The sequence below is a fragment of the Vanessa atalanta genome, chromosome 24 (assembly GCF_905147765.1).
Source record: "Vanessa atalanta chromosome 24, ilVanAtal1.2, whole genome shotgun sequence".
Lineage (NCBI taxonomy): Eukaryota > Metazoa > Arthropoda > Insecta > Lepidoptera > Nymphalidae > Vanessa > Vanessa atalanta.
Genome location: NC_061894.1, coordinates 3,392,496 through 3,415,192, shown reverse-complemented (window position 1 = coordinate 3,415,192; position 22,697 = coordinate 3,392,496). Strand labels below are relative to the sequence as shown.

The following is a 22,697-nucleotide window of genomic DNA, read 5'->3' as shown; positions in this document are numbered from 1 at the left end:
ATAATAAAAAAAATATCTGATTTAAAATAATCATAAATTTAAATTGAATATGTTTTTTCCTTAGAGTATTACGAGTTGTAAAACAGTACAAAAGTTTTTTATGTTTCTAAGGAATAGGATTATACCTTCGAAGGTATTATCCGGGTGAAATATTTCATAGAATGTGAATGTTTATAGAAATAATAATAGCTATATTCATCGCCGCATAAATAAAGAGTTTATGACTGTTTTATTCATGTTCATTTATTTTATTGACAGCTATTTCAGTTCATGAAAACTATGTAACGTATTTCAACTACACATGTTTTGTTTCATTTACAAATTACACGTCTAATTTGAAAGAAAGAGAAGATTACGCTTAAAACCAGAGAACTTTAGTATTTTTATTTTATGAAACAATCAGTCGCAACAATAGATTTTTTAAGTTCTTAAAACGATACCAAATAAGTACTGTTTATTCATAAGTATACTTAATTAGCTAAACAACAAAAGAAATATTGGAAAATTGAAAGACGACAATCAGACAGCAATTTTTAAGTATCCGGATCGCTGATCAGAAATATTTGGTCCAAGAAAGCATCCTCTTTGTTAAAAGAAAGGTCAGTTATATCATCTCGAAGTTTATCGTCGGAACTATTTATCTAGAATATCTCTTTTGTAAGTAATTTAAATATCAAGAAATAAACTTATTCATAAATAAGACAGAATTGTAAGAATTGAAGAAAACGAAAACAGCTTAAAATTAGTTATAAATGTAGGTACATAGAAATCCTTTAAGGATTGTTTCTTTTACATGTAAAGATCCCCAATAGGATAATAGGCAAAGAATTTCAACAAGTTTCTTTTCATACATTCAATTTTATCAAACATATTCGCAATTACAATATTTTTCCATTGTTCTTTGTAGCCGTCGATCTTCATTCTTCATTGCTGATAAATAGTCCAGCTTCAAGAGCCATCGTTGTTTTTGGCTTTTCTAATAGCAGTTGATATAGGGCATCAAATCAATGTTTCCAAGTTATAGAGTTTTCTCTTAAAAGTCTGACAGAATAAAGTAAGTACTTCTTGGAAACGAGATGTCTATATTAATTTAATGTTGAGTCATAGTTGCTTCAAGATGGCTCTATTAGTTTTTTCTCTATTCAATTTGTCGCATACGACAATCTTCAACACCATACAGAACAAAATCTGTTTCATCCGCCCGATATAAAAATCGTGAGATTTTATGGAAACTTTAGATTTTTTTTAAATTTATTAAACCTTTTTCATAAAATGATAAGCATCAGCAGTTTGCGATTGTGTTTTAAAATGAACTGGATACGATTTTACAACACGTGTAAGTTCTCACATGACTTCGATTTCGATATGTCGTTTATGCAGATTTTCTGGAGAAGTTCCCGAGCGATGCTGAGTGATATGTGTGTGCGGGAACTAGCTAGTTTCGATGGTTTGGCATCCTGTGATCAAAGAAAATAAATGATTTCCAATAAACATATGTTTAAGTGTTTTCTTATATAATGAGAAAACTTATTCCTTCAGGTAAATGTTTCTAAAAATTACGAAACTGAACAATCAATTGTGTTCTGAAATAGTTGGTTGTAAATTATTATATTAGTTATATTTTATGTATAAGCTGTTTTAAGATCAATTTTTATTTCAAAAGATTTTCCCTGGTGTTGGTATTATGTCATATCCTAATGAGTTTCGTTTTTTTTTTATTAACTTTAAATTCGTTAAATGTAAAATACATAATTAAATATAATACATTTGTAAGGTACTGAAAAATTAATTATAACAAAATCAAAATTTTCTTTATTCAAGTAGGCTCTTAAAAGCAATACGTTACAGTGTCGAATTAAATTTAAAAGCTACTAAACTAGACAATACCATATACATACATAAATATGTGTGTATTAAACGTGTCAAAATTTACTAAAGTAAATTTTCATTTCCATCATTGTGGTGACCTTGAAAGCATCGTGGGAGGAAACATTTACAAACAAAGGCTTACGTCAAGCTTTTGACAGAAGCTCTTTCGTTAATTTTAATGAAATTCGATCAAGTTTGATTTAATTAATCGAACAAATGGAACGCCTTTATTCAGAGAATGCTTCTCATGAATTTTGTTAATTTAATTAAAAATATTTATTAAAATTATATGAAGTGTTGCCTTCAAAATTAATAAAGGAAATATAAACAATATGTATAATTTGTATCGATGCTCCATTATAAGGAATTACAAATAATTCATATAGGGGGTATATTTCTTTCTCTTTCTATCTCTATTTCTTTCCTTTACTTGGAAGAGATCGCTGTTTTAGCGATATGACAGCCTCTTGTGCATGACGTGATCTTTCTTGGACGGGAATAAAGTATGTGTTTGTTGAACCTGCGACTTTTTACATCGCTAGAAAGCGCTTAAACTATTGCGCCATAAGTTGATATGGCTTTGTGCAGGTCACACACCTATAATTGTTCTATCGCCAAAAATCAACACTGTTATTACTGTGCTTCGAGTTGTAGAGTAAACTGGTTTATGGAACATCTTAGATTCCGTGTTTTGCGGTACATTGATCATATGAAGAGTAATTATGTTCTGATCTCTTTTTCTCTCTCTCTCTTTCTGTCACCATTGATTTGACGTTCAAAAGAAAAAGACGCAACATTGCTTACGCCATATATTTCATAAGATTATTAAAAGAAAATTAAATTGAAGCTTTTTTTGAAATGTTAACTACTTAAAATTTTACTATATTGTAATACACAAAAGTACATATTTAACAAAGGTAAGTTTAATCCTAGAAGCATTCTTTATTAGCTAGGTTACGGACGTAGAAGAGGTTTGTAACTGTTCAAAAAAACAAGAATTCCTACTTTGTATAATTTACTAGAAATGAAACCTCATTTTTTAAATCTACATTTTTACTGAATAAAAAAACGACCTAGACGGGTACTCCCCTTTTAACTATCTCATTCATCCTTTGCATTTGCTAAAAGAGTGCTGAAATATATTTTCAACGTCAAAAACACACTTTTTGGAACGGACATAAAGGCACATTTATTACACTTGATATGAAAATAAATGGATATATTTCTGTACGTTGGAAAACCAAAAAAAATAACCAATGAGAACTAAATGAATTTAATGTTTATTTTCGGTTAAAACTAACTTACTTTAATTCATAAATGATATTATCGTAGTATCTCGAAGTGATTTCAGATGTAACTTTAAAAAGGTCAACCACAATAATACATTGCTCTATAAAAGTTATAAATTTAAACCTAGAGATCTGTTTTATTAATTAATTTCTAAGGTTTCTGTTATATGATTTATTTACTAGTAGTCGTTTTAAATTTTACTGTCGGCTCTCAGATCCTAACTCTCCTTGAGAAAGCTTTTGCTAGGGGATTGTCCCGATACGGGTGGTTTAGGTGTATACGTGCCAAATGTTTCTGCTTAACAAAAAATCCCTTAGTCGACACGACATCTAGAATTTGTTATGATGTGGCTACATTCTCCTTTGCTGGAAGCTCTTTACACAGTTAAAATACAATTTAGTTATTATATGTTAACTTAGGTACGTAACTCAAACCCCGAGAACCCCCTCTAGGTGTTGGAGGCCCGCATAGGCGGGCCGACCGTCAGGGATTGACGTATTTTCGATAAAATAATACAAGTTTAATAGGCAAAGACCTTCAAGCGACATAAGGAAATGAGTTAAATATTCATTAAAACGTTTTTATTTAATTATACCATTTTTTTTTCATATGTCATATTTAGAAATAGACCTATTTAGGTGACACTAGTAAACAATTGTGCATTTCAATCTCATTTCGTCTCCAAAAAGTATTTAAGCTACTATTTTTGCAATATGAGTGAACATTTTGCAAAATATATTTAAAAGAAATTTATGTTTTAAGCATGATCACGATCCGTAATATTCAAAATTCCACGTTAAAAATATTGAAGGAGAAAATCATTTTTCGTAATTTTCTTCTACCTTTCTTACGTCTAATGAGTTTAATATTTACCTGTTTTCCACTTTTCTTTGCATGTTTTTTATCACGGCTCTCTTTCAATCGTATCTGTTTCAGGATTCCGACAAGCAGCTCGTCCACATTATGCTGGATCCCGGATGATGTCTCAATGAATTTGCAGTCCTTTGTCGTCGCCAGAGCTTTGCCCTCTGCAATAATAAGCCTAATATAATTACGCGCCAGACCGTGAAAAAATAATTTACTTTTCGAGAATTTAATTTTTCGTAATGATTGTTTTATCGTATCGTATTTAATTAGAATTGAGTCTCCAATTAAAACGTCAGTTTTCTCGAGTAATTTTTTTTTTTTTATTTTTACAATTTTCATGTTTATTTAAGAACACAAGATCTGATATCTAAACACACAATACTTCCTACAGGATTGTTGGGTAGAGTAGTGTGAATCTAGCTATGCAAATATTAGCTATAAAGAATTAGCTAGATACTGCTTCATATTCATCGGCCACTAACCATGAAGTGGTTCATTTAAACTATGCCAACTTTGGTCATGAATAATTGTAATGATACATAAATTTAAATTCTACCAAATATAAATGCAAATCACTCACCATTTGTAGATACTTGTCTCGCTCTCGCCAAGTCGGCCTTATTACCGACGAGGACCACAGTTCTGTCCACTGTGAATTGCTCTCTGGCCAAGTAGGATAGAAGTTCTCCAGCTCTGACGAAGGAACTCTTGGCCACAACGGAGTATACAACCACGCACGCGTGCGGCTCATACGTCGACAGACAGTTTTCAACCTATGAGAAATATATGGTATATTTTCACCTTATTATTGAATAATTATTAGCGTGAAATATTTTAACTTTTACTCCAATATATTTAATTATATTTTTATTTAAGATGTTATGTTAAACATATTTATTTTAATCTTTGAAATGTCACCTCTTTATTGGTATTGCAAGTTCATAGGATCTTATCCTTTACTAGGGTTTAGAGTTAAGGAATGTTCTTACACTTCCATTTACACATTCTTACTTATATTCTACATCTCTTATTCTTCGTAATGCACGTTTTAAGGGACGATATTGAAATAAAATTTATTATTGTTAAGGACAAATTGGCTAAACGTGACACAAATAAACCCAATGCGTATAATATTTTTAATATGACATTTTTATTCTGTATATATGCTGTTCTCAAAGGATATTTATGTTCTAAATTTAAATTATGTAGAAACATTATTCAATTTGATTTTTTTTTTTTTTATAAAAATATAAGCAAAGGGAAAATATAAATATAACCGTAATGAAAAAGGATTTACTTGAAATATTATATTTTAACTGTAAATATTTACACTTTTAGCTTCTACCATAATAACCGTTGATTTAAATTTACCCGGAAATGTGATGTTATTTTTTGAATTCAAATGAATATAACTCGCACTCGCAAGGGAATTAATTAGTTATGATAATCATTGGTAATACGGAAACCTCAGTGCGCGCCTCTGACTCGTACTTGCCGAGTTTTTTTACATGAATTTTATTAATATTCCATAGGACCTGTAAGTTTTCGGGTAGTGAAGATTAATTAAAAATAATAATAAACTTTATGTAGTTATTTATAAAGAAGTTTCTAGATCAATGCCTCCAAGTTGCAGACGATCGTTAGACAGGGACAGCTAATTTCTTATCCTCGGGTAAATGCTTGTCTCGACGATGTGAGATTTTTAATTTATCCCATTGTTGCATTAATGTATATATAACTGTAAAAGTTCGAAGGCACGCCAGGGTGATTACCATTCCAACCTAACCTAACCTAACATGTAAATCCTAAGATTTACCAAGTGAATAATGGTAAAAGTTCGAATCCCAAAGTTTTATGGACATTTACCATTCACGATCGGTAAATCTTAACATTTACCTTAGTTCGAGCTTTTACAGTAACATATACAATTATACATATATAAAATAAAACTAACAGGAAGAGGTTTAAGGTACACATGGAGAACGAAGAAAACTTGAAGATTTCGTGTTTTTGTTTATTCAATTATGATGTATTAAGCTATTAAATGCTAAATAAAACTAAGAATTATGATAGCCTTCATCATAAACCACCATTAACAAATGATTCTATGTTAATATTATTAACTAACCATCTAACCAATCTGATAAAAATAATAAAAATATCAGTTTAAATATATTTCTTTTTTTTAAACTTTTTTTATACCTGGGAGTTTAGTCGTCAGACTGACTATGTCAGCGTAAAAAACACAATAATCACAGTTTGACATTACACGAAACAGTCTATAATTTTTTTGTAACCTTAATTTAATCACTTATATATTTAATCATTTTTAAACGTTGTATTACGGTAATGTCTGTTTTTTTATTATTCGTAATTGGATTAATTAAATAAGGGAACTCCTTGGTTGCCATTTGTGCTCTAGAAGTATCTATATTCTACGCGACTTCGCTATTGTCGAAGTAAAGTAAGTTTTTTGTATGAAGGAATATTGCAGCCAAAAGTACCAGCTAAGTGTCGTTGAATTCAATAAGTTTTATATCCTTTGGTTTGGTATTCGAAGGTACTGAACTTAAACTTATACGAATACGATTTATAAATATATACGCGATCCGATATTTCTCCTGTTTCTCAAAACAAGAAAACAGTCGGTTAAAGGGTAATGACCTATGACCTATTTATTAGAAACACAAACTAAACGACACACGTCATTCATAATCCGTAAGTTATAATGAAAACAATGCCGCTTTACTGCTGTCAGATCGTTTCCTTTGTCGAGATAGATTTTGAAAGACAAATATATTTTCACACCAAGTAAATTTTTTTATATATTATTTATTACCTAATTTATTTAATTAATTGTCATTCGTATTATTGGGATTCCACAGGAGGTTCCATTTTTTAAAAAATATATTTTGATTAGACGATGTTCCTTAGTGAGATGTCTTATGCATGTTCGTTTATACGTATTAGTGTGCGTGTTCGTTAGTATGTATGTTCTTTCTCTAAAGTATTTTTTTTATTTTTGAAAATTTACATAAACGAATGCCAGACGAATATTTAAAACCACTATAATCTAAAGGAAAAAGGTTTGTACGTAATTATATAAAACATTAACGATAACATGATATAATTACGATTGGACCACATGGTTTAATTTCTTACCGACATCTCAGTGCTGGGATGGTCAATAAATATGAGCTCTGATTCTTCGCCATCCAACAGCACCGACACAGATTTCTCGCCGAACTCGTCATCTGAAACAACAACATTATCAAAATATGATCGAAAAATTCGACACTGTGTTAATAATTACATATCAAGGAAAAACAAATGTATGAAATGAAGTAGTTAAAATCACCATATATGATATCAGTTCTACAGTATTTCGATTTTTCTCCTGGAACTAATCGTTATAGGTCTACACTTATAGCGATTATTCTTAACAGGGTAATTTTCCAAACCAATTTGCACCTTGCAAACACATTGCAGCTTGTATCAATTAAATTGCGCTTGATCTTGCTCTGCTCGTGTTATCTTTGATTCCATGTGCATGTATGTGTAATTAAATGTACTAGGTAATAATAATATGTGGTAAACGGTCTGAATCTCTACTTATGTATTACTAGTTTACATATATTACTGCAAACTATCGGCCAAAAAGAAAACATTTTATAAGAACAAAATCTGTGACGATTTTTAAAGGCACGACAAATAAATAGCCGGAATTACCAAAAGCGGATATGACTTAGTGGGATCTTAACCGAACATTATCAATTCAATACACGATACAGACTCATAATGTGATGTACATATGCTTAATTCATAATTATAATTCATTTTAAAAGGCGTAAGTAATGCCTGCCGTGCCTGCGTTTGGCGTAATTCTACCTTGTGTGTATGTAATCCTTCTCAACCCTACCTTTGTGCTAGTTTACACCACTGAAAATCACTTGTGAATTGACAAAGACATCGTGGATAAACATAAAAAAAAACATCATATAAAGGTTCAGCGGAAAGGTTCTCATGCAAACTTGTGAGTAATTTAAGAATATTTTTATTTTTTTAAATATATATCGCAGAGTTATACGACCTCCGTGCCGTTGATATATCTTATTTAAGTTATTTTAATGTGTATGTTTTTATTGCCAGCCATCACAAAATAAATTTTTGGATTGCAAAATTGATACTGAGGCATTCTTCATTGATTGATTGAATTAATGAACATTTGAATGAATGAATGAAATATTGAAATAATTTTGAAATCGAACCGTAGTCAATAGATAGAACAACGTTTCCAATTAATTGATAGTTCCTCATTACTAACAAGTTAATACTAATCATGCGAACGGCCGCCCACTAATTACAAGATTGGAACAATTTTGAGCGTTTCATCCGAAATTACCAGAACGTAACATTCGTATAATTGTTTGCATATAGTTTTTGGCTATATGCAAACAATTATAATTATGCTATATCGTTCTATAGTATATTCGAATTGACATATAGGGAAAAGGCGTCCTACACATGTAATGGAATGTCAGACTTTTGACGTTTTTAAACAATACTGAGGCCGCGGCTAGAAGTCCTGGGTTCAAGCCCGGGTCTGACAAACAAAAATATTTGTGAGGATTCCTCAGAAAGTTAACTTGTAGACACATAATTGTGCTCTAAATAATATGTGTAATAAATCTTACTTGAGTCTAACTTAGTGATAGGGGTTTGTGGAAGCCCGTTTGGGTAGGTGGGTAGGTTGGGTGGGTAATCAAACATACTACTACTAAACAACAATACTATCGGTGTGATCCAGTTTATAGGGTGAGTAAGCGCAACTACACGCACAACTTCTTAGTTCCGAAATTTGTTGGTTTGATTAATATTCCTAACAGTCAATTGCTATGGGTGGTTCTGGTCACTTACCATCAGGTGACCTATTTGATCTTAAGCTAGCTATATCATAAGAAAGGTATGCCAAAACTCCGTAAGGACAACATGATGTTATGTTTTTATCAACTACTAGCGAGCCGCCCCGGTTTCGCATGGGAACAATTTATTAATACACTAAAGCATTCAGGAATAATATAGTTATCCCCTACAGACAAGCGAACATATTTGACCTCTTTATAATATGAATACAGATAATTAAGACACCATTGAATTTGTTGTAATTTTATACTCTGTAGGTGGTTTCAAAAACAAAATAAAAAAAAACAATTATGTTCAAAAAGGTCACATAAACTGAAAAACAATATGGTATATAAAGTGGCATTTGTCTACCCACAGCCGCTTGCCGCTTACCCACGTCATGAATTAACGCTCTCAGTTTTTCCGAGCGTTAATAATAACTGAAATATAAAGAAGAATTCAATTTATTCTCGTCATTTCATTTGTTTTATAAGCAAACAGTTCAAGATAAAATATATAAAAATAATCCTATCTTGTGTCAAATATCGTGTTTTACAATAATATAAAATGAATTACAGATAATATAATTAAACATTTAAAATAATATTCACAATGTTTATAGACGAAGGTGAAAAGAAATAAAAAAAAATCCTGGCGTAATATTCAATTATTTTCAAACATAAAAAAAAACAATTGACTTACGTAAAATATTTTATAAAATATTTGCTTAAAAACTATACGTTTAATTTTTAAGCTAAAATTAAATGCTTAAACATTCAAAAGTTTTCGTGAAATACTACGCAGGCAGTCTAAGCTTTACATTCGACAGCAGCAGAGTGTTTTCTCTTAACCACTAATTGGGTATTCTAGTTGCTGCTAATGAGATACTTATAATATATGTATATGTGTGTGTATAATTTTATCACACATGTACAATCGCCTACACCACATATACGAGTGTGTGTTGTTTTATTATATGTATACACAGACACATGTACGATTTAGCTAAAGTTGTATTTCTTATTACTTACATCACGAGATATGATTTATTGTATAATTTTATTCGTATCGTGTAGACGGTATTATTAATAAAATTAAAACAGAGCAACAAAGCTGTGAGCCGTGATGTCACACAAATTTTATACGACTGGATAAATTCTCTCTTTAAAAGTTTTAGAGTTTATTCCATCACGCGACTCCAGTTAGTTAATGGATATACATCGAACACATGCAGGTTTACTCACGATGTTTTCCTTTGCTGAGCACGAGATCAATTACAAAGACTTATAAAGTAAAGCTAAGTATAGCTAAGTAAAACATCTAGTTATGCAATCGTACTATATTATAATACTACAAATCTATATCATAATCTCAAAAATATCTCACTTAAAATAGCCGCATAGCAATAGAAATGCGCCGCACGATTTTGGGGAAACAAAGTATTGTATAAGGTAGAGGTTTATTTTCACAGCAATACCACTTGCGTCGTGCGAAACTGGGTTTTCGAGAAAATTAATATATAGAATAAATACCAACATAAAACCCTTATACGTTTAATACTAATGTATATACCACATGCCAATAAAGCTCTCAGTAGCAAATTACACAAAACCGATGTAAATTATACACCTAATCTCTTCATAATATATATCTATGGATGGAGAAATTCCATTGATGAAAATTGGTGAGCCGTGTGAAAATCCGTTCCGTAGCTTCTGAGTTTAGTCAACAGACAGACAAACGCGGGAGTTTATTTTGTAATATTTCCTAAGCAAAGTTTTCAAGTCTACTCGATACTTTAAAAGAGAAATACATTATAAGTTCTCATCTCGACTGAAGTACTTTATACCTTCATTAGGTCGGAGTTCGCTTCAAGGATGCTAAAAAACTTCGTTTTATCGAATAATGATAAATTCATGTTTTTCTCAGAAATGCGTATCTCTTATATTTGTCTATCTGAATAGATATAATTAGAACTAAAGACTTTAACAATCTCAATTTTAAGACTATATCAAAATAAATTGTGAGAGTACGTGCTTTCGTTACTTAAGTCAACATAGCATCGAATTATTTAGTGATAATTTCTTAACGAAAAATACCATTGATTTTTCCCTAACCCGAATCAAACCCGAGGCTTTTATGACGTTTTGGCACTGTATGCGGTAGCAATGTGTGTGTAAAATACTGAAAATATAAATGGAAATCTGAACTCAATTTATCGACACGCTATCGAAACACAATTGACACATTGTACAGTTATGCTAAGCGGCTCTGTTCAATTATGTTGTAAATATGCATAAAGATACACTATTAACTAACGTACATTTGCATTTACCTAAAGAGACATTTGACATGTGTGAGAGGGATGCGTGTGTGTGTGATCGTACGTTTATGTGTGGGTACTGATAAAAAACAATTGAAATACACTATCCCTATCAAAACTAATATTATAAATGCGAAAGTAACTCTGTGTGTTATCTCTTCACGCTTAAACTGCTGAACCGATTTAGATGAAATTTTGTATGAAAACAGATTGAGTAAGGGTGTGGAAAGGAAATCGAATTTTGTATGGAGAATGAATCGACATATGTATGTATGAGAGTAAAATGGGGTAAGTGCGCTATAAAGTTTTATGAATTTCGCGTAGTTTTATTATAATTATTTTTTGGTGTCATATCATATATGAGCCGAGATGGCCCAGTGGTTAGAACGCGTGCATCTTAACCGATAATTTCGAGTTCAAACCCAGGCAGGCACTACTGAATTTTCATGTGCTTAATTTGTGTTTATAATTCATCTCCTCTCAAAGGGAGAGGAGGCCTTAGCCCAGCAGTGGGAAATTTACAGGCAGTCAATGTATGTCATATCCTAAGTTACATAGAAAAAAGTCTAAGATTTAATTGATCAGTAATTTAGATGTCTAATAAGATTAAACTACTAATGACCACCATTTGATTCATTGCTAATAATTTATGTTCTTTTATTCGTAAATCAAGACACAAGGGAAATACGAGCTTGGACGTGAGGACAATACATCGACATAATTAAACAAGTTATTAAAATAAATGTTAATGTCCCTATGTTTTATACAGACGGTGACCAGGAATACGAAGATGGACTTATTATGAAACACGAAAATATAAATATAATCTATTATCTGAAATAAACACAGATAACATCAGATCTAAAGCAAAAATTCGATCGCAGTATCAATAAAAATATTGAAATAAAGCATTAACGTTCTACTGTATTCTGTTAGATTTTGTAAAATAAAATATGATGCTGGCACACGAGAAATTGATAAAACAAAAAAAAACAATATTAAAAAAAATAATAATAATGAATCTATACTTACTTGAAAGATTAACATATGAACATTAAAAATATTTAGTCAGATTCTGACCACGGTAGTGATGTGTTTGTCAAAACGTCACGCGAAATAATTAAAAAAAAAAAACAAACAAACTGATCTCATGAAACTTTATCGATTACAAGAATCGGTAATATTCAAGCCAAAATAAAACGCAGATTCATGCAGAAATAAACATTTTAACATTACAAAAAAAGTCTACATGTGTGAGTTAAACACAAACATTCAAAAGGAAACTGAACTTACCGCGTTTAGCTTCACCAGATAGCAAGTAAAAAGAAGTAATGTTATTTACAAAAGAGCAATAGCCAGCCAAATACAAGATACAACTAAACACTAAGAATATTACACATATTTATAATCTTTCCATTGTGTTATTTAATCTGTGACCATTTCAGCATAGTTTACTAGTCTTACAATAAAACCAGGAATATTATATTATGCATTTTTAATACAATAACAGTTAAAAAAAACGTAATTTTATTTAAAATACATTTTAAATTTAACTTATAATTAAATCAGACAAAAATTTATATATTTCATAAGTCGCAAATAAAAAACGCCCAGATTACATAGCTAATCATTTTATTGACTTAAAATGTTTCATAGACTTTGTGCGCGAACAAATGTAATCCAAGTTTTACTAAAGCATTAAAACACTAGGTAAGTAATTACTGTATGTCACTTAACATGTTATATAGGGTTATATGAATTAAGAAATTTACTTTGCCTTTTTTATTATCAATTTTAAAAAATAAAGATACATAGGTAAATTATATTTCTCGATAGTAGATTTAGAGCCTTAGACCACATACACATCGGTCATGTTATTGCAATAAACCAGTATTCCATCAAAATTAAAACATACGTACTTTAAGTTACCTACTTGGCATTTTTGACCTTCATTAAACAGGATTATATCAAATGCAAAGCTACAACGGGTTCGTTATTTAAATTTTGCAAAGAAGTACCGGCAAGAAACACAGTATTTACTCTTTCCCATGTAATTGCTCTGTTCCAGTTAGAAAGGTGAATAACCAGTGTAATTACTGGAACCAGACACATAAATGGTTTAAGGAATGATTTATCCTTCGTATACGAGCGAGAGACCTCTCAGGTGGCCCATTTACTTGTTTCCCTTCTAAATAATAATAGAACCAGGGGTCAATTAAAGTAAAATTGATTATAAGCATTATTGAACAAGAGTCAATAGCGCAATTTAAGGGTCACCTAGCGATGTAAACTTGTTACAGGTTTGATCCTGACCTGTTGGCAGATTTGGTATTCTATTGTCCTATTCCTAGCATAAGCTTTAAGCTCAATTAAGGGTATATTAGTAATTAATAAAAAAGGGGCATTGCTCCTATTATTTTTACTAGCTTACGTGTTATTACGTGTCTAAGCAGGAATAACACAAGGGAAAGATAAAATACACGGAAGTCAACAATGCGGTAAGCTAAATTCCATTACTAAATAATTGTATTTTGTTCGTTAGATTTCCTTGAAAAATGTTTAATGTACCATTAACGACGCTCGGTAAAATATGGTGGTAATATATTGATGTCCTGCTCTAATACTTGTTTCGGTAACATGTGTGAAAAAGATGTGTGTATTTTAGCTTAATGGAATTCAGCTTGAATACAAGGTGCACATTAGTGTTTTTTTATGTAATAAAATTATATTATAATACATCATTATATAGTATAGTCGCCGCGCTTTAAATTATCTTTGAAAAGATTGACCAGGGAAATAATGATGTTTTAAATATCAGCGAAGTTTTTTTCGGATCTTTGGAAGTAACATTAAAGTGTATTTGTGCATTTTTCAACAGTATTTTCTTAGAAATAATAGAAATATTTATTAAGAATTTTGAGTAAAAAATTGAGAAGAGCAATTAGCAAATCTCACGACTCACGTACTAGAATGATGGCTTTGTTGAAATTTTTAAGTTCATAGATTATTCCGTGTTCAAGTACTTTTAAAAAAACATGTAAAATTACGTGCTTCTGAAAATGTCTAGTGCATAACATCTTAAGTGCTAATGCATGTTTATGTAAATCTTGAAGATCACTGCATACAAAACAGAGATCAGCTTACTATCACGGACTTTCGAGTTTGTTTACCTTTCGTCTCGTTTGAAAGTGCTAGTTGTCACGCCATGTATTAAAACGCTGTCTCGTTTCATGTCAAGCATTGACGGACGGATTAAAAATTATCGAGATGTTTATTTGCCAAAGCCAAATATATATATATAGCCAAAGCCAATCGTAGCTAGAAATTCATATGCGTTAATCGTTTGATTACGTCACTAAGTTCTAATATAAATTAATCTAGATTTATGATTCTTAGATTATTATTGAATTTTCTGTATGAAGAACTTAAATAAGAGTCAAAACAATTTAGTTATGATGTCAGTGTGATGATATTAAATTAAATAAACATGGCATTTTAGTCATTCGAGTTATTGGAGTCACAGTTATTATTTTGATATTAATCTCTGGATCTACAGAAAACTTAACGTTAAAAAACGAACATTAAAATATCGCATGTTATACGTAGGTACGGTTTTTTTTTTTAAATAATTAAGTTATATAAAAATCAGAAGTGGCACAAAGATAACACACAAATAAGTCATAGAATGCTTGCATGCAGGCAAATATTCTATGACTAAAACCAGTTAAGATTAATAGAAAAGATAATATTACATAACATTACATTTTAATTCTTTTGAATATTGTTTTTTTTTTTAATTCTATAACACTAATTCAGCAACCGTAATGAAAAAAAACTATTATACACTAAATATTTTCATAAGTCGAACTGTCGATTTTGTCGAGGTTAATGATTGTGAAAGCAAAACTGTTACGAAACATTAAAAAATGACACCGTATTCAGTGATTTTGGTACTGAGGTAGATTTAACTGGTAAGTCAAAATCAATAATTTTAATTCTGATGATTGGTCAAAATATTTAGTGACCTTTTTTCCAGCCAATTAAAAATTGAATTGATTTGACCCTTCCTAATCAAAGGGTAATAATAGGAAAATTTTACATAAAAGTAATTGATTTAAACGAATGTGTGTGGTCAATTACAATGGAACCAATTAGCTATGTATGTAATTGAGACGATTTACAAAGGTCATACATTTTTTTAATATCATCTTTTTTATTCAAAATCTTCCTGAAAAATTAAGCAAAAAAATCTTAACATCGACGTCAATAAATTCCTTTTTCTAGTTTTCATGCAATTAAAATAAATATAGAAGCATTAAATTTGAGTTTTCAATGATGAAGTTATCACATTTTCTTAGAAACCAAACTATATTAAATATGTTTGTAAATTATACGCTTGTGTTTATAATTAATTTTCAAGCGCTACGTCAAACCTACGTGAGCTCTACAACTGCTACGTCAATGCTACGCAGGGTTGACAGAGTTTATAATTAAATGCAAATTGTGAATTTACCACATTTACTCGCAGGTTTGACCTTTTTATTATTTTAGATTATGTATTAAAATGCTTATTAATACAGGCATAAGGCAAATTAAAGTATTTGTTTATATATATTTATTTCAAGTACATATAAAAACGCGCCTCGTTTAACCTATGTATAATAGTGTAATAAATATTAATTAAACTTTTATTACATATATTAAACAGTTAAAATTATAACAACAACCAAATTATTTGGATCAAATTGCATTGTAGCAGCGTAGTGGAATTAGCTTCAAACCTTATCTTCAAAGGACTCTTTAGTTTAATTTGTTTTTATGCGTGAATATTTTTTCTAAGGTCGCCAAATGGGCATTTGATTACAACTTTTTAACTTTTATTTATAATCCTATTAAAACTTTGAGTGTGAGTAAGCCATTGTAATTATATGCACAAGAGAAATACCATCATAGCTTCAAACGACGTGAGGAATGCTTCAAGTATGCCCATAGATATTGAATTTCAGGAAGCATACCTTACATTTCCAATGTGCTACCAACCCTGAGTATTACGTTTTATATAAGCTATAACATGAATTACCCTAGCTCACTCCAACAGTACACTAGAAAATAGCAATAATCTCAATATAATAATAAGTTAGACAATTTGCATTCGACAAATGTCTTCGCTTTTTCACTTTCGTCTTCATTATTCAATTCAATACGTCAATTACGTGATAAATCGAACGAATATGTCATTTCCATATATTTCCAACCTTTCCTGTCTAAGAGTGAAATCGACAAACGCTATTTGATTCGACTAGGCCCGCTTATCGATGATTGATGTCTAAAAGTAAAAAGGTAATCGAGATATATATTTAAAAAAAGAACTGTCAGAATCATTTCATTCAGCTTTACTTATAGAACCTTTGTACTCAAATTCGACCTTGAAATCATAAAGAAAAGTAACGTAATTTTTATTCTATTGTTGTGTATTTATGTTATCTAATAAGTATACTGCTTCTTAGTCGATTCGATTTTGAAAGTTTCGAAGTAGACCGGAGTTTGATGAACATGCTTGTAATACTTATTATAACTATCTAAACAATGAAACATTATTTATCTCAAACAATAGTTTCAGAAAGTAAACAGGCAAACTACCAAACTTGAACAACAATTGATGCCATATTAAGTAACTAGTTAAATAGGTAATAATTATTATTATATATATATATAATAATAATCTCGGTTGTTTTACATAATTAAGGTAGATGGACGGCCAGCTCATGGTAAGTGGTCACCAAAACTCTTTGATATAGACACTGTAAGAACTATTAACTATTCCTTATATTGCCAATGCACCACCAACCATGATGAACCGTGAACCGTTAGATAGTTAGTCCATTTACCCTTGTTTTTTTGTATATATATTCAGGAGGGTCACCTGATGGGAAGTAATATAAAAGAAACCTCCCCCATTGACATCTGTAACTCCAGGGGGCTTGCAGACGGGTCGCCGGCCTTTAAGGAATGAGTACGCTCTTTTCTACAAGGTTCCCAAGTCGTATCGGTTCGGAATAACCGCCAGCGAAAGCTGGTTCCACAGAGTGGTTGTGCGAGGCAGAAAATGTCTTAAAAATCGCGCTATTGTGGATTTTCGTACATCTAGGTGGTGTGGGTGAAACTTGGAGTTTTGACGAGATGCCCGAAAGTGAAATTCAGCAGTCAAGATTAATCTAAGCAATTCCTCGGAACATAGCCAGTGAAAAAATCGTTAGAATTCGCAGAGTGATCCAACATCTCTACGCAAAGCCAAAGGATCAAGCAGATCGGAAAGGGCTTGATCGTCGATAATTCGAACCGCTGTGCGTTGGATATGGTCAAATGGAAGGAGCTGGTACTGAGGAGCATCCGCCCAGAGGTGAAAGCAGTACTCCATGTGAGGCCGAATTTACGCCTTGTCTTAGGCGATGGGCCGACGTGAATATTGTCTTGACTTTCTTTTTTCCGAGCTTTTTACCGAGCTTTTTTGATGCCAATTTGCAATTGCCTTGGCTTTACCTTGCAATTGCCTTGGCTCGAAACATCAACGCCAAGTATTCCGATACTGGCTGTGGTTGCTATCGAAATGTTCCCAAATCGTGGATATACGACAAATGGTGATTTTTAGCAGTTAAAGCGCAAGCTTGCGTTTTTTTGGGATTGAAATGGACAAGGTTTAGCCGGCCCCAGTCTGTGATTTTGTGTAACGAAGAGTTTGTTCCGGTTTTCGTCAACATTTTCCGGAGAAATATTAGCACGGCCGGTGTATAAGATGTCTACAGCACTGTCGTCTGCATGGCAGTGAATGTTCCTGATTTGCAACATGGCATTGATATGCAGACAGAATGGGTGATAGAACGAAGCCTTGTGGAACACCAGAATTGACAAAATTTAAGTCAGAGCATGCACCGTCGACAACGACCTTGATACTCCGATCTCCCTAAAAGCTGATAATCCAATTGAATAATTTATATCTTAATTCATGTAGTTACACTGACTCACTCACCCTCCACACTGGAACTCAACAATACGAAGTATTGCTATTCAACGGTAGCATATGTGATGAGTGGGTGGTACTCAAACCGGCTTGCACAAAGCCACACAAATCATCATCAAATAAATTAATCGAATTCTACATATTACCACAATTAGGCAATTTTCCTCCAAACTACTACTAACTACAGTCAAGTCGATGTACAAGGGTTGTAGCAGAAAAGAGGCCAAAGCTCATTCTACACTGAAAGCTTAAAAAATATTACTACAGCAATTACTTGCACAGTAATATCTAGACTAGATAAACAACAAGATTTTTTATTTTTGAGAACTTCTTAAAAATAAAAAAACACTACATTCAAATTTTAGTAACTTTAAAAAGGCCTTCTCAATTCAGCATTCAAAATCGTTAAGAATTCCTATAACAGCACATTCCATACCATCTGTATATGATATGTACTCTAAATAACAATTTCAAAAGAGAATCCCAATGTCAGTTTAGTTTAATTTTAAATGTTACTATTGTTATTATATATTTATTTTATATTTCAAAATTAATATTGTCATTTTATGTTTATTTTAAATCTTAACAAAGACAGATTGGCACAGTCCACATCTACATAGGGTGCCATTGAAAATCAACGAGCTTGGGGTTATATTGTATTGCAACCTGACCGGTCACTCGAAGACAGCGCAATGATATTGTACACGTACTCTATTTCCTCAGTTTCATTATCAACTGGGACGGGAAACTGCCACTACTAATGTCAGTCACGGGAACAAAGACTCGCTGTTCAAGGAATAACATTATAAATTGCCAACATCTCAACTTGGGTCTACTAATCACAATTCCTCGATAGAAAAACCGGTTAATTTTTATTGACTCTACTCGGAATTCGTCCAAGCAACTCTGATTCTCAAATCTACTCCATAAGCAAGCTTTTATACCAAGAAGGCGGTATAGTTACTAGCTTACTTTTTATATATTGGTCGTTTTTGTAAGCATGCTACAAAACCTAATGCAGAGCCTTATCATTATTAAAAGATTAAATCATTTCACATACCATTAACAATAAAATATTAGATTAATAAATTAGAGTAATATCTTTTGATGGTATACCGAAGAGATTACATATAATTATTATAGTAAAACTGCGTAATACCTTTCTTTTAATAATATTAATAGTAGGAATAAAATATTTACAGTCGTTTATTTATTGTGTATGTGGAAGTGATGAATAAAAAGTTATATCAGTGTTCAAGTAAATCAAGTATAGTTTATTTTTGTGTAATAATAATCTTTGAATATGTATATGATGTCTTGTAAGTTAATCGTGGTATGTTTGGCAACTGCTTTATGTTATCGATGCGATATGTATCACAGAACTTCCATAACTTCCTGTCAACATAGTATATTAAATTGAGTAGCGATATCCTAAATGTTACGATTACATATATGTACATTGCTATGTCTTCTAGTATTATATACATATTTGAGTGACATAATATATAGTATTAGGTTTATTTGTCTATACTCTATAGTAATATTATAAAGTACTAATATTTGTTGTTTTGTAGGTAAAATATTTAAAAAAAAAAAAACCGCGCGAAAGCTACATGAGTCCATAAGGTATAAATTATATTTATGTATATCATTTCATTACCCGATCAAATTTGGGGTGGGACACTAGTTAAATATCTATATTATCAGACTTTTGTGTTTGTATTAAAATTTAACTTATTTTCTTTTTTTTTTAGTATATTTATCTATAAATCTGAGGATGTCATTTCGTTAAAAGGGACGGAATTGTGTAACAGGAAGCCGGAGAAGCGCGCGCTATTGATTTGACCAATGAGCGCGAGCTGTTCTATATAATGTCGTCACTGGCAACGCATTCTCCGTGAGGATATAATGTTAATGTTTATTATCAACATATTATGCCATATATTACACATTACATACGACAAATGTAAGGCTCTTTCGTTTTTATTTTTGTTCTTATTGCCATTCCGTTTATTTGTTTGTGTTAATTATTGAGTAACATTTATAGTATTAATTTGACGCTCTATAAATTGTTCATCAACGGTAAGAAGGACTGAAGTCGGTCAGTATATATATTGTGTTATATTAAATCAACCAATAAATGACAGTTGTTAGTCAAACTGTGTTATTCAAAAGTAAACTATGACTTAATCCCCTTGAATACAAGCGGCCTTTAAGGCACTATATCAAAGATACGACAAATATCAACTGAAGCCGCAAAGAAGCTCAAATGCCAACAGAAACTTGGATAAAGTTACTCCACGCAGCAAGAGTTATTTACTAAGTCAAGAAACTTGTACAACATGATGGATTGTAAGATCTTTGTTATCTAGAAATGAAGGTAATCATTGATTATACGTGTATTATAATGGCAACACTTGTAGTTTTAAATATTACTATTTTTTATTGATATTATTTTTGTTTTAAATGTTTTAAGTATAAATATTTTAAACACTGTGTATCTTATATATTGTATATGTATTGTATATTGTATATATTATATATCTGTATATTGATAAGTATTTATATAATTTCCTTATTTTTTTTTATCTTATATAAATATCAGACAAGGAAAAAAAAATACACTCAGCACCTGAACTTTGTATATCTCTACATATACTATGTAAGATATACATAAAAAGAAGCCGCTTCCCGCCTTCTGTACGCTTAGATCTATTTAACTACGCAAGAGATTATATTGCGGCTTTCGTCAATAAACAAAGTGATTTAAGATGAAGGTTTATTGTGTCTAATAGATGAATATTATAGTATAGGGAAGCCGAAAGTTTCAAGTTTCAACTTATCTCCGGTAAAAAACTTTTTATGTTTGTTTTTCAATCCAAAAGTTGTATATAGACCTTTATTATGTATTGTAGTGTGTAATTGTAAATAATATGTGTTATGTAATCTCAAAACAATAAGAATAAAAGATAGCTGTTTTATTAGTCGCTTTTATTCTGAGCACATATAAGTATGTAGAAATTCGTAATGGTCGAATGGAAACAAAATCCATTAAACAAGATTGACAAGGGAATTAATTAGACTGTCTGATATCGACAATCCTACCAAAGCCCGCAACTTCAGATAGTTTTATTTCTCGAGTGAATAAGGATCAAATAATGACATTGATATCAATAATAGTTACTCTGAAAACTTTGATATCAATAGACGTTGCTCTAAAAAGTACGTTATGATTATTTTTAATTCCGGAACGAAATTTCGCTTCATTTGACGTTTTATATATCTTTTATATATGTCTCCGTAAAATTGTAAATACCCTTAGGTTATATATCTATCTCGCGAGATTGTGACCTGTCAAAAGATTGTGAACCGTAACATACGATTATAATCTACCGAAGATAATTAAAGTTTACTATCGAAATTTTTGACGTTTTATTTTGAGTTAAATCAACGTTCACAAAATTATTTAAACTTTATTTCATACGTGATTTTTATAAAACAAAATTTTTATTATCATTTATTTTTTAATTCATATCATAGCAAAAACAATTTCGTTCCAGCCGGGAGTCCAACGATACCTCTCGCTTTTGAACAAACAAAGTTTTGGAAGAAAGATTTTTTTTATAAAAATTCAGTTTGCTATGTTAGCGCCCTAAAGACACCTTAATGGTTCTTAATAAATTGCAAAATATTGAATACTCCATCAAAATTTACCTTAATTATGCTTAATATCTCAAAAAGTCCATCCTTAAGTTCAAAGTAAACGAACAAACGAAGAAACACGAGAAGTGACTCGGTTTTATTTACTATTTAAAAAATCACAGGATTTTCACATCAACCTTCTTATACATAAGATACATTTTAGAAAACCACATTTACAAGTATTTATGTACATAAACTTAAATTTCTCGTTTGATCTCTGCGGAATTGAAAAACGTGCTTAAGCGAATCGATCGAGGCGTACAGCATTATTTATTTCAAATGAAACTGACCTCATTCCCAAGAACGCAGTAGTCTTGCTTCTTTTAAGAATTTGTTTTGTATATCAGTTTAAAATATAATCAGTGATTTCAATATATACAATACAATAATTCAAATCGTGATGCTCCCACACAATAAAATATCATAATAATTGTAAGCAATTTTATATACAATGATATTTGACGATCTCCGTGGTCGAGTAGTGTGTACACCGGTTTTCATGGGTACGCCACTCCGAGGTCTTGGATTCGATTCACGGCCGAGTCGATGTAGAAAACGTTCATTAGTTTTCTATGTTGTCTTGGGTGTGGGTGTTTGTGGTACCGTCGTTACTTCTAATTTTCCATAACACAAGTGCTAAGCTACTTACATTGGGCTCAGAGTATAATGTATGTGATGTTGTCCAATATCCATAAAACATATATATATTATACCATATACAATTAT

At 31.1% G+C, this 22,697-nt stretch overlaps 1 protein-coding gene across 1 annotated transcript in view; it reads right to left on the bottom strand.

Annotated features, from left to right (window-relative positions):
* Positions 1 to 1,064: 1,064 nt before the first annotated feature.
* Positions 1,065 to 22,697, bottom strand: part of LOC125073452 — a 48,132-nt gene continuing 26,499 nt past the window's right edge. The window contains exons 5-8 of the mRNA XM_047684288.1: positions 7,189 to 7,280; positions 4,607 to 4,799; positions 4,033 to 4,187; positions 1,065 to 1,457 (exon numbers count right to left, since the gene is read on the bottom strand). Of these exons, the coding sequence (XP_047540244.1) occupies positions 1,326 to 1,457; positions 4,033 to 4,187; positions 4,607 to 4,799; positions 7,189 to 7,280 (572 nt within the window). The 3' untranslated portion in view covers positions 1,065 to 1,325. The remainder of the gene's footprint in view (positions 1,458 to 4,032; positions 4,188 to 4,606; positions 4,800 to 7,188; positions 7,281 to 22,697) is intronic.